Source organism: Canis lupus, chromosome 4 (assembly GCF_011100685.1).
Source record: "Canis lupus familiaris isolate Mischka breed German Shepherd chromosome 4, alternate assembly UU_Cfam_GSD_1.0, whole genome shotgun sequence".
NCBI classification, from domain to species: Eukaryota; Metazoa; Chordata; class Mammalia; order Carnivora; family Canidae; genus Canis; species Canis lupus.
Window position 1 is genome coordinate 58,968,445 of NC_049225.1, and position 16,309 is coordinate 58,984,753.

The window sequence follows — 16,309 nt, forward strand, 5'->3', positions numbered from 1 at the left end:
AGAGACGCGCAGAGGGCTGTGGGCAACTTTATCCTGTTGCCCCAGACAGAGTGGCTGTGAGGGGTTCCTTGGTGGCTCGTAGGGTATAAAGTCCTCATAAGCTGTGGCCACTCCTGAACTGCCCATTTATCCACGAACTTGAGATGGTTCCTCTCTGGCTCACCTGGCTGTAGAATCCGAGCATCCAGGGTCTGCTGTGTTGCCCCTGGTTTGCATAGGCAGGTGGTCCCGCATTCCCTTTGCACACATCCCTCTTTTGTGCCCAAGAGAATCCTCCATCCTCTCTTCATACCCCCACCCCTCCTTTCCAGGCCTCCCTCTTACCAGCCATTGCTTCCTCCACCCCACCCCTGCAGGCATCCGAGTCACCAGCAGGGATGGGGCATTTCTGGGGCTGCCTGCATGGTGTGTCCCCAGCCAAGCCCTGCTGCTCCTCCCTTCCACCCCCAGAGTACATAAAAAAGGACCATGAAGAGGCTGCAGACTGGCATCCACAGCCGACTTCAATCTGCCAAGTTGTTTTCCCCCCTGGGTTTTCCTACACAATGTGTTTTTTTTAAAAAATACTTTGAGTTAGTTGCTAACATTTAAAAATGAAGAGCTTTTGCTTGAAAGCCAGATTTCTACGTTCCTTTGAATAATAGAAAGTTCTGGCAATAGCAGGCCTGCAGGGGGCTAGAAAACAGCCCCACTCTGCTGCTTCACCACATCACCTGTCCGGCTCCCGGGAAAGCTCCATGACCATGGGCTCTGTGCGGACAGGCATTGAGAAATTTCAAGGCCAGCTCCAAGGACCAAACTTGTAGGGAGCTTTATATAGATATTAAGCCACTTCATTGTTCCTTTCACTTCCTGCCCTCCCATACACATTTCACCCTAGCCGCTCCCAGGTCTTTTTCTTCCATTGCCATAGCAATCCCAGTCCCATATCAAGCAGCTGGGGAATTATCAGAACGTCAGGGATGGGAAAGCCATTTGTTCTGGAGAGGAGAGTTCCAGCTCCTTTTTAACATCTAACGCCAAGTGGGCAGTGCCGCAGCATGGATTATAAATGTGCAGGCTCCGTCATTGTAAGCTCAGTCTCCAAGAGAACCAGGGGCTTTGATATCTGGAGATGCACCATCTAGGGGGAAGAGGAGATAAGCCTAGGCCTGACCCGTACCTACAGAACCACGATGCCCACTAGGGCTGGCCCCGTGCCCTGTGAGTACCATCCTTTGTCAAAGGGGCACAGGGCATGGGTGGAGCAGCAGAAACACCAATAGGATTTGAAGCCTTTTGGATCTCAGGACCCAAGTCTCAGATCCTCACTGGTGAGTTCTTTGGGTTAAGGTGTGAACCCTCAGTAGAACAAAGATGTGCAGACTTCCTACTCCTGCGGTATCATTGTTGGTGGGCATTGTGAGCCACACCAAGGCTTGTGCAGGGTCCTGTTCTCAGTACAGGCTCTGGCTTGCTCTGGGATGGGGCACCTAAAGGGACCTTGTTCATTCTCAGAACACTCCTTCTTTGGTCCCAACTCCAAGGATGAAGGGAAAAGCCAATAGGAGGGACCCTATGATTTCCCGTAAAATAGATGCTTCGGTCTTGGTGCAGTGGCAGCTGTAGGTCACTGCTCCAGGACCCGCCTGGGCCACCGTGCTTTCTTTAGCTCTCCCTGTCTCCACCTCTGGTGTCCAGGCCTTCCCCCCGCCTGCAGTATTTGAACCTCATGTCCCTGTATCTCTTCTGCCCAGGGAACCAGGGAGCAAGACGATGTGGTGAGCGAGGACTTGGTCCAACAGGATGTCCAGGTAAACCAGCACAGATGGAGGGCACTGGGGCATGACAGGGGAGCCCCAAAAGTGGGGATCTTGGGGATCCAGGGAAGGGCTGGAGGCGAAGTAATTTGCATCAAATACTAGAATTAACTGACTCACAGCCAGCCTTTTATATGGTGCTTTGTCAAAGAAAGGATTTAAATTGCTTTCAAAGGTATACAACATATATAAAATTGGTGAGATATTTTTTGGAGCTTTTGTCATTTGTTCATCCAGTGAATTAATATGTATTGAATACCTATTATGTGCTGGGCACTCTGCCAAGCACTTGGGGGATCACTAATGAAAAAAATCAGACGTACTGGGACAGATAGGTGTATATTAATCATACAGACACCTTTTTTATGGGTATATCATTACATTCTAGGTGTTTTGTGTCCCACTATGTGCCAGCGACACTGCAGGGGTAGATTCAGAGAATGCGAAGACATAGTCCCTGACTTTGAGGACCCCATACCCTAGTGGGGAGACAGGCATATAAAGATGTTATTATAATATACAGTGGAGCAAAGCAATAAAGAAGCAGGAAACTATAGGAGCTTAGAAGAGAGGAGGAGGGGAAGAAAGAGAACTCGGCTTTGGGGACATCAGGAAGTGCTTTGAGAACAAATGGGACATTTAATCCAGGCATTGAAGGCTGAGTAGGAATTTCCCCAGAAAGAAAGGAAGGGTATACAGGTATATGCAAAGGTCCTGAGGCTACCAATTACTGGTAGTTTAGGGTTCCAGCAGCAGTTGATAAGCTTGGCCAGTGAGTTCTGTCTCCTTTCAGTGAAGTCCTTCCTCTTCCCCTTCAGGACCTGTACGAGGCAGGGGAACTGAAATGGGGAACAGATGAAGCCCAGTTCATTTACATCTTGGGAAATCGCAGCAAGCAGCATCTTCGGTTGGGTAAGTTCCAGAGAAGAAAGACCTACAGCTGTTCCCTTGGGGTTGTGCCAAGAATTCCATTCTTTTTTCCTTTTCTACAAATAGAGCAGGATAGTTACTTCATCTATAATTCAAGTACTGGCACTGATTTTATTAGATAGTGGTTTGTGTAGTCCCTCAGCAAAGTCATTAACAGGATGCTCAGCCTTTCCATCCGAGTACCAATCCTGTCTTCATGTTGGAGTGTGAGGAATACCCAGTGCCTCATGTCATACACAGCATGGCAGCATGGGGGCTGGTGATGTGCATGAACTCCCTGTCAGCTAGCTCCTCAAATACCAGCCCTACCTTCATGGTGGGCACTTTGCTCCTGGCCTTCCCTCCTGAGGTCCTGGTTTCTTCTGTGTTATGGGGCATTCTCAATATCCCTGTCTCTCTGACTCAGTGTTTGATGAGTATCTGAGGACCACAGGGAAGCCGATCGAAGCCAGCATCCGAGGGGAGCTGTCCGGGGACTTCGAGAAGCTGATGCTGGCTGTGGGTATGTCCTGACCTTGCTTTCCTAGGGGCTTTGCGGGATTCTGGGATTCTGGCCCAGGACAAGAGGCCCAGAATGGAAAGGGGGGATTATATGGTATGGGGGCAAGGAAAGAGAAAATCAGACAGGCAGTGAATTCTGAAGATTGGCCAGGGCAGCATGAAATCAGGGAGGCAGGGAATGGAGCCTCAGGCACTGACTTCCTACCACTCCTTCCCCCAATGCGTGCAGTAGGGCGAGTTAGAGCACTGAGCCTGGGATTGGGGAAATAACCAGCAGGAGAACGGACTTGTGTGGAGCACGTGCTGGGTGCTGTGTGGAGTGTTTGATATTTAAAAAGGACCCAGGAGTGGGCATTATCTCCATTTCACAAATGAGGAAACCACATCTCACAGAGTCTGCATCACTTTGTCAAGGGGTAGTTTTGTAATGACTTGGGGGATATTCTAGGCATGGGGCATGCCAGGAGCTGACTAATCAGTGGTGGGGGTCAAGATTCAAACCCAAGGCTTCTCCCAAATCTGCTGTTGACTTGGAGCAAGTCCCCTGTCCTCAGTTCTCTCCTCTGATAAGTGAGGGCAGAGATGATGGCTTGCCTGACCCCGAAGCTAGACTTTGTAAGAGTCAGTATGTCTGAGGCTGGGTGGGTTGTATGTGTATCTTCTGGGGGAGAGCTATATCCCCAGCCTCATCCTCCTGCCCAGAGTTGTCACCTGCCAACTCTTTCAAACAATCAGGCTCTGGCATGCTCTGCCAGCAGGATCCAAAGTGATGTAGCTGCCAGTACATTTTTGCTGCAGCAGAATCTAAAGAAACACCTTTTCCAGCTCCACCTGACGCTACCACCTACCTGGCCTAGTTCCCTGCAAACCCCCAGAGGACTGGAAAGATGAAGTGGGCTTTAAGATGCACAACCCAGTTGTGCCCAGTTACTGATTTCTTTATGCCCTGGGTTTGTGTTAAAAGTGGGTGAGACCTCAGGTTATCAGGAACTTGGGTTCTTCCGGGGTTTGTACTTGGTGGTCCCCAAGGGGTAAAAACAAAGAAGGGGTCCGGCCACCCCAACCCATCCAGAGGCAGCCAGAATAACTCTACCTCTTCCTCCCTCTTCTCAGTGAAGTGCATCCGGAGCACCCCAGAGTATTTCGCTGAAAGGCTCTTCAAAGCCATGAAGGTGTGTAGTGGGGTCAGTGGGGATAAGTTTGTAGGAGGGGGTCTCTCCCCAGCCCCACAGGACTGTAGAGCCTCTGACAAGTCTTTAGGACCCGCTAGACAAAGAGAGCCCTCCCTCAGGGGATCGGCCACAGTAGAGAGTGCTGATGCTTTTCCCAGGTGAGCTCCCAAGCCTGGGATGCTGTTGGGTCATATACCTGTCTACCCTGATACCTGCTCTGACCTCATGATTGATCACAGGGTGTTAAGACAGCCTGCACTTGATTCACCCAGCCAGATGGGCTGGAAGCCCACACATTTCAAAAATATTAATTAGCTGGAATGCTTATGTACAGTATATGTAGATTAGACCACTTTGGAAGATGCTTGTTATTATCTATTAAGGCTCATGCTGTTTATCCCTGTGACCCAGTGATTCTACTCTGGACATGTACCTGAGCACACCGATTCCCACTATTTTGCACATGGGACACACAGAAACTGATGATGATTCCAGAGCAAAACAGGGTACATGAATGCAGTCATTTGTTGCCAGAGGCCATAGACCTGAGGCCCGGGAGCCCAGGCCTTTCTGGCCCTATGTGGCCATCCCACAAGGACAAGTGGACTATGGCCCCTTCACTGTCTTTCATTGTGCCAGAGTGAGGTCGTACAGCTCAGCCCCCGAGAGAAGGTTCCTGTGTGCATGCATTCATAAGAATGCTCATGGCATTGTCCACGTTAGGAAAAAATTAGAAACAATCCCATGTCGGTCAGGGGTTGCAGGAGAAATAAATGCAAAGTGGTGTTATATACAGCGGTCCAAGATGTACTAATGTAAACGATATATGCTTAGAGTTACAAAGTTATGGTAAAATGATAAGGGAAACCAAGGACAGGCCTGAGGTATGAGAGGGAGGAAGGAACTCAAAGCGGGAGGGATGCATAGGGAGCTTCAGGGGGAATGGCAATGTTTTGTTTCTTTTGTTCTTAATTTTAATGTTTTATCACAAAAATTGTATTTCAACTAAGCTGGGGGCTGGTAGCACTCTAGCCTCCTCTCAGGTTCCTGTCCCCTGTACCCACTTGTCTTCCAGGGCCTGGGGACCCGGGACAACACCCTGATCCGCATCATGGTCTCCCGTAGCGAGCTGGACATGCTTGACATTCGGGAGATATTCCGGACCAAGTACGAAAAGTCCCTGTATAGCATGATCAAGGTGAGCGGAGCTAACAGGGTACAGAGAGGAACAGAGGGCTTGGGAGCCACTCCCAGGGGAAGAGAACTGCCCCAGGAAGCTGGGAGTCTCTTGGGAATTCCAGGAGCCCTCACCTCGTGGCACATTCTGAGAATGTAAGGCAATTCAACGGAGAAGTAAGCGTCTGGCGGCGCTTGTGAGTCACAAAGCCCCAAAGGAAGGCGGAGCTTTGTTAGGAAGGGCATGCAGGCGGAATTAAGGATGAGGACTCCATCCCAAGGGCGGTGAGAGTTCAGGCTTCGGAAGATGGGGTGGGGGGTGGGGGGGAACTTGGCCCCAAGACAGGAGATTTATGATGACTGGAGTGCCCAGCCCTTGACACTTGGCCAAGACACAAATAGAGTTGAGATTTTTTTCTTTGGGCAGCAAGTGAGATAAAGCTTTATGAATTCCAGCTACGTTCCCTGAAGTATGTTTCCAAAGAGGAATTTTACAGGTGTTACATGCAAAATGTTTCATGGGAAATGTTGGGAAAAAAACTAGTAAAGGCAGCTGGTTTACTTCAGAACTTCTCATAGCCTTTAATATGTTAAATCCATCATGAAGCTCCAAGAGGGGTATAAGATACGCTGCATATGTTTGTTTGGGTTTGGCATTTCCCAGTGTTTTTTGTTCATGAAGCCCTATTTTTGTGGAATATTTCACTTGGGAGGGCCAAGCTAGGGATTATCTGGGGGTAGAGGTGTGCTGGGGCTGGCTTGCCCTGCCTTGGGAGAGCAGCCAGCGTTTCCTCCGCATTTTGCGTTCGGTGAAATCATATTGGTGGTTTGAAATTATCCCTTGATGGATGGATTTACACCACAGAGATTCCCAACTGTTGCAAATCAGGGCTTCTCTACCCCCCACCGCCACCACCCCCACCAAGAGTCAGTACCACTGGTTGGAGGGCTCAGCTACCCCCAAACCAGAAGAGAGTCAAGGCTGCCATGAGTAAGTGTTCAGCCCTCCCCTATTTGAGGCTATGCAGAACCTTCCCTCCTTGTCTGAGGGGAGCTCAGGAGTGAGTGAGAAGTAACCTTTCTCTCCTTCTCCCCAGAATGACACCTCTGGCGAGTACAAGAAGGCTCTGCTGAAGCTCTGTGGGGGTGATGATGAGTAAGTGGCTCCCAGGCCCCAGGCGGGAGGGAGTGGCCCCCGGGGGTGGCAGGCCTGGGCTCTTCTGGCCCTCATCCTGATGGATGGATGTATGGATGGATTGGATGATCTTGGGGATTCCTCGGTGCCAGGAGCAGTGCACAGGTGAAAGTCTGTACGTGTGAACGGGCATGTGCTGTCCCAGACGCAGAGGTGTCTGCTCTTGTGAGCTTGGAAAGTCAGTCTGGGGGACGTGACTAGGAATCAGAATATGAGGGTCCAGGTCCTGCTGCATCATAGCAGCTTCTCAGTTTCATTGTCTGTTCAATGGGAAAAATACAGGTGCCTGCTTTGCATACTCCTTTATTCAGCTTGTTTGTAACAAGTACCTCCTGTGAGCAGGCCTTGTCGGGGAGCACTGGGGAAGCCCACAGCCCCGTGAAGCAAACAGGCCAGAGTTGATGTGCACGGTGGTCCTGGGATGGGGAAAGCAGATGTGCCTATGAACGCACACATCAGGGCACTCTACCTCTCCTGGAGGTGGAGAAGTAGAGCCTGAGGAGGAAGGTGAGGAAGAGGAGGAGGTGAAGACAAGGTCTGAAGGAGGGTGGGAGGAGGACAGGCTTAGGGATGCCTGGTACATTTCTGTAACTGATGCCAAACTTTTGCAGAGTGAGAGGAGGAGACTTGCAGGAAGAGAGGAGGCTGAGCAGTGGGAGGGGCCTGGGGCCTCCTCCTAGCAGAAGAACCTCTGCTGGGGGGAGTGGGGAGCCACCAAAGAGATTAAATTGGGCATGACTTGACCTGATTTGTATGCTAGGAGGGGAGCTCTAGGTACTCTGGGTTTCCCCTCCCAGAGCTTATAAGGATCCAGGTAAGTAAGAGATAGGAGAACGTCCTGTTAGCCTCTGGCAAGTGCCTTGGGGGCTGATTTAAGTTCCGCAGACATTTACTGGGCACCCAGTATACCCAGGTGCTTTGCAGGAGGAGATATTGAGGTGACAGGGCCATAAGCTGGTCACTGACTTGTTTGAGAGGGGAGACTCGGATAGCAATCACTCAGATCATAAAGAAGAAAGGAGGTCAGAGGACTCAAGAAATCCTATTCTGCTTGGAATTTGGGGCCAGGAAGGCTCCCGGGCAAAGCCGCATTGCAAGGGGTCTCAAGAGAAGGTAGAAGGTTCTCAGAAATGGAGGGGAGGGCTCTGAATGGATGAGTCTAGAGAGAAGGTAAAGAAAGCGAAGCGGCTTTCCTTAAGGGGTGTGTGTGTGTGTGTGTGTGTGTGTGTGTGTGTGTGGACGTGGCCGTGTGTTCTATGTGTGGAGCGTGGCCCACGATGACGTTCCCTCCTGTCCTCTCCCCGACCCCCTCCATTCCAGTGCTGCTGGCCAGTTCTTCCCGGAGGCAGCGCAGGTGGCCTATCAGATGTGGGAGCTTAGTGCAGTGGCCCGAGTAGAGGTCAGACCCTCCCCACCTCCTGCTTGACCTCTTGACCACAAGCTTCCAGTCTTCTGCTCTCGCACCTTCCTGCTGCTCTGGTTGGCACCCAGCTGCCCCCTGGTGGCCAACCCGAGACACTGGTTCTCACATCTGAAGCTTCCTTGTCTCTTAGGAGTGAGGAGTTGGTGGGTGGGCACTCTGGTAGGCATCTAATTCCTGCATCACCTTCTAACCCGCTGGGAAGTGTCCTGGCCCACTCACTACTAACAGGGCTTGCTGAATGGAGACATGTCTGGTTCTGGGGAGGGGCCTGTGTCATCCTGGGTCAGACCGTTGGCCTCTGGAGGCATGAATACAGAACAGAGGGGCACCTCTAGGTGTACTGGATGGCTCAAGGTTGTTCTGACCATCGTGAGACCCAAGGTCCACAGAAGTACTTGGGGCAAACCATTTCCGGGGACTGGTAACACTTGGGCCATGTGAAAACATTTGGAACCTTGCATTCTCTCTATTACTTACTGAGCCATTTTTGGCAGGTCCCTACCTCTTTCTGGGCCTCTGTCTCCATCTTCAGGATAAGGTGTTAGACACAGCAAGCTCAGTGCCTTGCAAGGGCTCTTGAGCTCTGATGTTCTAGAACAGCATTTCCCAAATTATGAGGCAAGAACTGTCATTGCGGGTGACCTTAAATTATATAAGAAATGAATTAGTTTGGGTGAGAGGAGCCTCCATGGCATTAAAGAACACCAAACTCACATAGCGAGAGAGCTACTCCTTTTTTATTTCATCCACCTTGCTCATTCCGTCAAAGAGAGAGTCTTGGTTTGGTGCCACACTCACTGGCTTTCCTTTTTCACAAACAGAACTGAGAGAGCTAGCTTCAAGTTCAGAGCATTTGACAAGCAGCAGCATCTCATTAAATTTGGTGGTATTTGGCACCGTGGTTTTTTTTTTCTTTATTGCATTTGTTTGCATGGGCTATCATCTCTTTATGGCACATAATACCAGTTTTCTCTATATGAAGTGATTTAAAAATTATCTTCATTCATTAATTTATTTTGTGAATATTTTTTGAGTGCTTACTTCATTGTAGGCACTTGGGACATAAAGTTGAATTAAGTAAAAATATTAAGAAACAGTGCAGGGTGTATGCAAATAGGGAAATACTGAAAACCTCACTTAGGAGTGATTGAAGTTTGGGAGATCCTGTTCTGGTATTTCAGAATTCTGGTTGCCTTTTCAGGCTTGGGCAGGGGGCTCTGGAAGAGGCAGGAGAGCCTTGGGGACAGGGCAGGATTCTGAGGGACGGGGGAGGCCCCAGTGCAGCTAGGATGGAGCTGACTCCTGGGGCAGGAAGCTGGCTTGAACAGCACTTGCCCTGCTCCTAGCCTGGGTCTGTCTCTTGTCCTCTCTCTCTCTCAGCTCCAGGGTAGGGGGTCTGTCTGCTGTGCCTTCACCCCTGCCTCTTTCCCCTCAAGCTGCTTGGTTTGGAGCTCGTGGGGAAAACTTCCCCTCTCTTGCATGCGCCTCTCTTGGCCTGGCCCCCAGGGGGGCCTCCAGACACCTGCTGAGTCTCTTTCTGCCTCTTGCAGCTGAAGGGAACTGTGCGTCCAGTGGATAACTTCAACCCTGATGCAGATGCCAAAGCGCTGCGCAAGGCCATGAAGGGACTTGGTAAGGGCACATGAAAGGGCTGGGTTGGCCTCTGGGGCAGCAGGTGGGGCATGTTTGGCAGTGGGCCAGGCAGGAGTAAGAGCTGAGGCCTCAAACTAGGATCCACAGAACGAGGAGGATTTTATGTGAGTCTCTACCCTCCCGAGGAGAGTCTTCGCTCCCTGAGTCTAGGTAGGAGGGGGGTTAGGGGGTTTGTAAGGAACTAGGCACAAAGCCCTTCCTAGAGACCAAAGGTGTCCCCAGCCTCTCAGGAACAGTGTCCTGGTGTAGAAGAAGGTATTAGGTCATAAGGCTTAAGGTCATAAGGGTTCTTGCCCTGGCTTTGCCTTAGATTCACTGTGTGACTTTGGGCAAATCCTTTAATGCCTCCAAGGGTCCATTTCCCCAGGTGTAAAGTTAAGAGATACAGACCCAGTTCTGGGATGGAGGGTACCCCCTGCTGGTTACCCCTTTGAGACCTCCATTTGGAGCTAGTGGGAAGAAGTACTCTATGGGTGGGTGCCCTGTTCTCAGAAAGGTCAGCAGGGACAGAGCATACAGGTGTGGCTTCCATTACGCTTCCCCTCCTCTCCACCCCTCCTCTCCGCCCCACCCCACCCCTGCCCATCTAACCTCACCTCCCTGGGGCCTTAGCTTAAAGTCCTCCCCTTTTGGGCCTCATCTTCGTTTGTCTCTTGGGGAAGATAATATCTACCGAGCATATCTATTACTACTAGATGACAGGTGTAAGCGTCCTTTTGTTTTTGTTTTTTTAAGATTTTTAAAAATTCGGGATCCCTGGGTGGCGCAGCGGTTTAGCGCCTGCCTTTGGCCCGGGGCGTGATCCTGGAGACCCTGGATCGAATCCCACGTTGGGCTCCCGGTGCATGGAGCCTGCTTCTCCCTCTGCCTATGTCTCTGCTTCTCTCTCTCTGTGACTATCATAAATAAATAAAAATTAAAAAAAAATTCATTTATTGATGAGAGAGAAAGAGAGAGAGAGGTAGAGAGAGAAACAGGCTTCCTGCTCTGCAGGACTCAATCCCAGTACCCTGGGATCATGACCTGAGCCAAAGGCAGACACTCAGCCGCTTAGCCACCCAGGTGCTGCTGTAAGAGTCCTTTTGAAAGGTGGGTGCTGGGTCTGAGGTCGAAGGCATTAACCTGAGAGGCTGGAGGTGGTGTCCTGATGTCTTCCAGAGTTGACATCTCCTTCTATAGTGGTTACAAGGACTTAGGCTCCAGCTCCCAGGGAGTTGACGAGAAAGCACACAGAGGGCCCTGTGGGATTTAGATTGTCAGGTCGAAGGATCCCTTAGTAACTATCTGGCCTCTTCATGGCATAGATGTGGAAATTGAGTCTCAGAAAGGGCCAGGACTTGTACATTCATGGCCAGAACCAGGGCTGGAACTCAGAAGCCCTGACTACTCAGCACAGGGCTCTCGGCTCTTGTGGGGGTCTCCGTTCAGCTAGTGAGCTGACAGAAGGAGGTGCAGGGAGGAACGCCAGTAAAGTGGGCAGCTTGGGCCAGAGGCAGGGCTCCTGTAGGGGCTTGGGAGTGCTAGCCAGCCTCTACGTGACAAAGACTGGCACAGCCCATGGGGGGGATGTGGGGAGGCTGGGCCATGGGCCTTCCTCTGATGCATGGGGCTTTGCTGACTCAGGGACCGACGAGGACACCATCATCGACATCATCACACACCGCAGCAACGCCCAGCGCCAGCAGATCCGCCAGACCTTCAAGTCACACTTCGGCAGGGTGAGGCCTCGGCTGGGGCCCCACACCCACCCCGCCCCCAGGGTTGGCCTGTCACAGCCGGCTCTGCACAGCTGGGTGCCCAGTCTTCATGGCCCTGGTGCCCTGTGGTCACGTGTCCTTGGAGTGTCCCCTGCCCTGGTTTGGGGCTGCCTGCAACGCATTCTCTCCATCCCCTGGTTCCTTGTGATCAACCCTTGTGGAAATGGCTCAGCTTGATGAGGCTGAGATGAGGGACATGAGTTGTTTTCATGCAGCATTTTCTGGATCTCGAAATTCCAGAGGCTTCAACACCCTAAGGCCGTGTCAGTGATTCTTGTGCCTTAGCGGCAAGCTGGCGAACTTCCCCCAGGGTGGGAATGATGTCCTCGGGCACTGCCCCCTTTCCTGTCAGTCTCCTTGCCTGCAAGGATGGTGGGTCTTCCTGCTGCTTGGGTTTTTTTTTTCCCCCTGCCCTCTTCGATGTCCTCTAAATAGTAAACATCAGCAAAGACCGACACAGGCTCTCGCTATGCCCTGCGTTCACATGGAGCCCCTGTTTCCACATTCAGTACCTCCTCCTTGTCCTGGGTCACACATGAGCACGTGCTGATAGTGGCATGACCTCAGCCCTGCCTTTGTAGGACTTGATGGCTGATCTGAAGTCTGAGATCTCCGGAGACCTGGCAAGACTGATTCTAGGGCTCATGATGCCACCGGCCCATTACGATGCCAAGCAATTAAAGAAGGCCATGGAGGTATGACATGGGCATCAAAGGGATGGGATTCAGGCTGCGGGTGCTGGAGAGGCATAGGTGCTCCCTACAAGCCCAGGTGTGGGTTTGCTGTAGCTCCCTCGCAGAGCCCTTCCCACACCCGATTCAAACTAGCATGAACAGCAAAGGTTGGTTCCCATAACTGAAAGGTATAGCACTCCATCTGGTTTTAGACATGGCTGAGCCAGGGACTCAAATAATGTTCTATGGACTCTTGTCTCTCCCTTACCTTGGTTCTTTCTCTTCTGTGGTGGCTTCACTCTCAGAGAGTCTTTCTCCTTGTGGTAGTAGGCTGACTTGTGTATGTCCTACCAGCTAGCACCTCTGTTCCTTCCTCCTAGGAGTTAAACCAAAGTCTTGGCTTCTACTCTGGTTGATTCAAGTGAGGTCACACGCCCAGTAATCAGTGATGTCAGAGGGATCTGAAGGAGCAGCTAGAGGAAGCAGGATGGAGCTGGAAGGAAAACCTTAGCAGTTGGAGTCTATTCTAGTCCGGCCCTGCTACTAATACAATATGTAATGTTGGACCACTTACACTTTCTAAGCTTCCATGCCTTCAGCTGTGAATGGAGAGCAGTCTTCCTGGCCCTTCAAACATTGGAGTGGGTCAAGCAAGGTCATGGGAATGAAGGGCACCATTAACTCTGAAGACCTGACCTTGCAATTGATTAGTAAGAAAGGATGTGATGTCCTGGCCCAGCTGTCACAGGAGCTGCTTTGCCTCTCAGGGCACCAGTTGTACCAGGGGCTCCTCTCCTGTGTTAGGAGCATATGGTAACCCATCCTGGGCTACGTGTATTAGCTACGTGTCTCATCAACCCTCAAGGCAAGGCTGTTATCTTGTCCCCATTTTACAGATGAGGAAAGTCAGGCTCAGAGGCTAAGTCACTTGATCAGAGTCACAGCACTAGGAGATAACAGCTGGGATTCCGACCAATTCCATCTGACTCTGGAGCCCGACTCGACAACCATACGAAACCATGAGGGCTTTGAGGGCTTCGGGTCCCTAGAGGATTAACAAAAGAACAGACCTTCTCTGGGCAAAGCAAATTGAGGTTATTGTCCTCTTAAAATGCCAAGACAAAAAAAGCAAATGGTTTGAGAGCACAGAGTTTAGAAGTTGAAGGGACCAGGGAGCCAACCTGACCTAACCTTTCCCATTCTCGTACTTCACCAACGGGAAACCCAGGAAGGCGCCATACCACCTGTGAGGTAGGAGAAGGGTGGGGCTAGATCTTGTCTTAGAATGCTCTGGGGGTCAGGCTGTCTCCCCCACTTGCCTGCTTTTAGTTAAGAGCCTATTAAAAGCTCAGCCAGCCTCAGTTTCCTTCAGGTCTGGAAGCCAATGGACTGGCCACCCCACAGGCAGTAAATCCAAGGGCAGTGCATATGCCTTACTTTTTTTTTTTTTTTTTAGAGTTGTGGCTGCAGTGGCTTCTGCAGGGACTGGCATATTGCAGGTGTTTCGTGCATATTTGAATCTGTCAATGAGTCCATTTTGTTCACCTCCCTCCCCTCCTCTTGCTGCTCCAAGTGAGGACCTTGGAATAGTGCTTTCCCCAAGCTGTCTCAGACCAGAGGACCTAATGTACCTGTCCCCATATCACTCCTCAAATCAGAGTATCAACGAAGACAGCATGTTTTTCCCTTAGTGCACAAAACCTCTTCTCTTCTGACAAAATAATATCTGAGAAAATCTACACAGAGCAAAAAAGAAGAAATGAGAAATCGCCTATGAACTTTTACCCACCCAGAGACCACTGTTACACTGCAATGCATGACCTCCATTCTTTTTATATACTTACACATAAATGTTTATATTCAGACACATGTGTGTATGCCTTTTTATATACACATACCTCTCTATACCACGTATTCTTTTCTTTTTTCTTTTTGATCCAAAGCAATTCTCATGGGAGGTTCTGGAAATCCTGACAGGCTGGCATGTACCCCCCCTAACTATTCTGTCTCTGGTCTGGAGATAAGGAGAAAATCCAGGAAGCCTTGGTGGTCTGAGTGTTTGCCTCCTGGGTGGTTTCTTGGAACAGGAGGGGCCCTCAGGCCTCTGTATGGGGGTCAGGGCTGTGGTTCAAGCTTCCTGTCTTGACATTCTAGGGAGCTGGCACGGATGAAAAGGCTCTCATTGAAATCCTCGCTACTCGGACCAATGCAGAAATCCGGGCCATCTGTGAGGCCTACAAGGAAGGTAAGGGTGGGAAGCCTCAGGCCCAGTACTGCTGAGAAGTGGTGGGAGGAGAGTTCCCTTACCCCATGGGCTCTGCCCATCTCCCCTCTCTCAGGCATGAGGCTTTGCTAAGCCCCTGGTCGTGCCCGGCCCTGTGTCTGAGGAAAGGGAACCCTAGGCAGAGAGTCCCAGCTGGACGAATGCCTGGAGGCAGGGAGTGATTGGAGGGAGTGTCCAGACCTCTGTGGAGCAGGAGGATAGCTCCTGGGTAGGTGGCCTGTGCAGTCACTCTGTGCCCTCATTCAGAAGTCTGTGCTTGGTCAGACTATTATTTTGAAGAATCTTAAGTACCAGTCAAAAATGTTTAAACCTTGTAAGAAGCTCTTAGGATGGTAGCAATTTTGAGCAGAGGAATGGTATGGCCAGAGCTTGTGGGTCCAGCGCCTGTCTTAAAGGACAGAAGGTAGGAGAAGGAAGACAGGATGGCTGTGATGCAGGAGAGGCAAGATTCCCGAAGCCCTCAGCTGGGATGGGGAGGGAGGTGATGAGCTGGAGGCATCCAGCCACAGTGGCACGACTGGATGCTCCCAAGAACCAACTACAAACTCCTTCATCCCTATCACCCCTGCCAACATGCTCTGGCTCAAGACTTAAGCTTCCAGAAGAAGCAACCCCCATCCTTACCCATCAACTGCCCACACCCGGTTTCTCTGTTTCAGACTATCACAAGTCCCTAGAGGATGCTCTGAGCTCAGACACATCCGGCCACTTCAGGAGGATCCTGATCTCTCTGGCCACGGTGAGTGAGTTCATGGCCCCAGGCCTGCCTGGCCCCTGGAGGAGTTGGGAAGGGGGGTAAGGAGGTCAGAGCCCACTTGTGATGAAGAAATGGTGTCCTCCCCACTTGCCTTCTCAGTCCCACTGCTAAGGCCATGACTGGCTTGTGTGAAGCCGTCTCTCGATGTTCACTTTTCAAAGCTGGCCTGGTGCTACCTTCTCCAGGCAGCCCTTCCTGATGGCCCTCAGCCTGGCTTTTTGGGCCCCTGGCTGGCAGGACAAAGCCATGTGGGCGACCTGCATGTTACCTGCAAGTTACAAGTTTTCTTCACCATCGCTTGTATTCCTGCAGCCCAGACACTAGGCCCTGAGCTTACTGTGTCTGAGTTCCCTTGGGCTAAGTGCCTTCAAATGTAATGTTCACATCAGTCTCTCCTACTAAGGCAGGATTAGTGTCCCCATGTTCTAGCTGAGAAAGAGGGTTCAGAGAGGCAGAGCGGCGGCTGAGCCAAGGTCCTGTGGCTGCTTGAGGGACCAAGAGGGTGGATGTTTGAGGACTGAGCTTTCTCACCTATCCTGCTGCAGGGGAACCGAGAGGAGGGAGGAGAAGACCGGAACCAGGCCCGAGAAGATGCCCAGGTGAGAACACCCCCCCCCCCACCCTGGGTAGCTCCAGCTAATGCCTGTCTGTGCCAGGCCCTGGCACTCTGGGAGTGGGGACAGCTCCTGGCAGGGATGTGGCTGATTTAATCGGTGTATCTGTAGACCCATGGACTCCTTGCACCTCTCTACCCTTAGAAGCAAGACTTTGAGTATTTTCTCAACTTTAGAAACAATTCTAATGAGTATAGTGCTGGTCTTACTGGCATTTGTTGTGTGAAGAGAGTAGGCTGAGAGCTCTCAGACCTTCAGAAGGGACTTACAGACCACCCGGGTCAAACTCCTGTTACAGTGGGAAAATGGAAGCCCAGAGAGGGGGAGTAACTTCTGAAAGTTACAAAGCAAGTCAGTGGCCCAGGTAGACTTGA

The 16,309-nt window shown here is 51.1% G+C and overlaps 1 protein-coding gene across 4 annotated transcripts in view; it reads left to right on the plus strand.

Moving 5' to 3' along the window:
- Positions 1-16,309, plus strand: part of ANXA6 (annexin A6) — a 49,068-nt gene that overhangs the window by 19,275 nt on the left and 13,484 nt on the right. For all 4 annotated transcript variants that reach the window (XM_038534987.1, XM_038534988.1, XM_038534986.1 and 1 more), the window contains 13 exons: positions 1,737-1,793; positions 2,618-2,711; positions 3,136-3,231; positions 4,344-4,402; positions 5,478-5,600; positions 6,676-6,734; positions 8,094-8,172; positions 9,747-9,828; positions 11,473-11,567; positions 12,188-12,301; positions 14,435-14,525; positions 15,224-15,303; positions 15,867-15,920. In XM_038534987.1, coding sequence (XP_038390915.1) covers positions 1,737-1,793; positions 2,618-2,711; positions 3,136-3,231; positions 4,344-4,402; positions 5,478-5,600; positions 6,676-6,734; positions 8,094-8,172; positions 9,747-9,828; positions 11,473-11,567; positions 12,188-12,301; positions 14,435-14,525; positions 15,224-15,303; positions 15,867-15,920 — 1,083 coding nt within the window. The remainder of the gene's footprint in view (positions 1-1,736; positions 1,794-2,617; positions 2,712-3,135; positions 3,232-4,343; positions 4,403-5,477; positions 5,601-6,675; positions 6,735-8,093; positions 8,173-9,746; positions 9,829-11,472; positions 11,568-12,187; positions 12,302-14,434; positions 14,526-15,223; positions 15,304-15,866; positions 15,921-16,309) is intronic.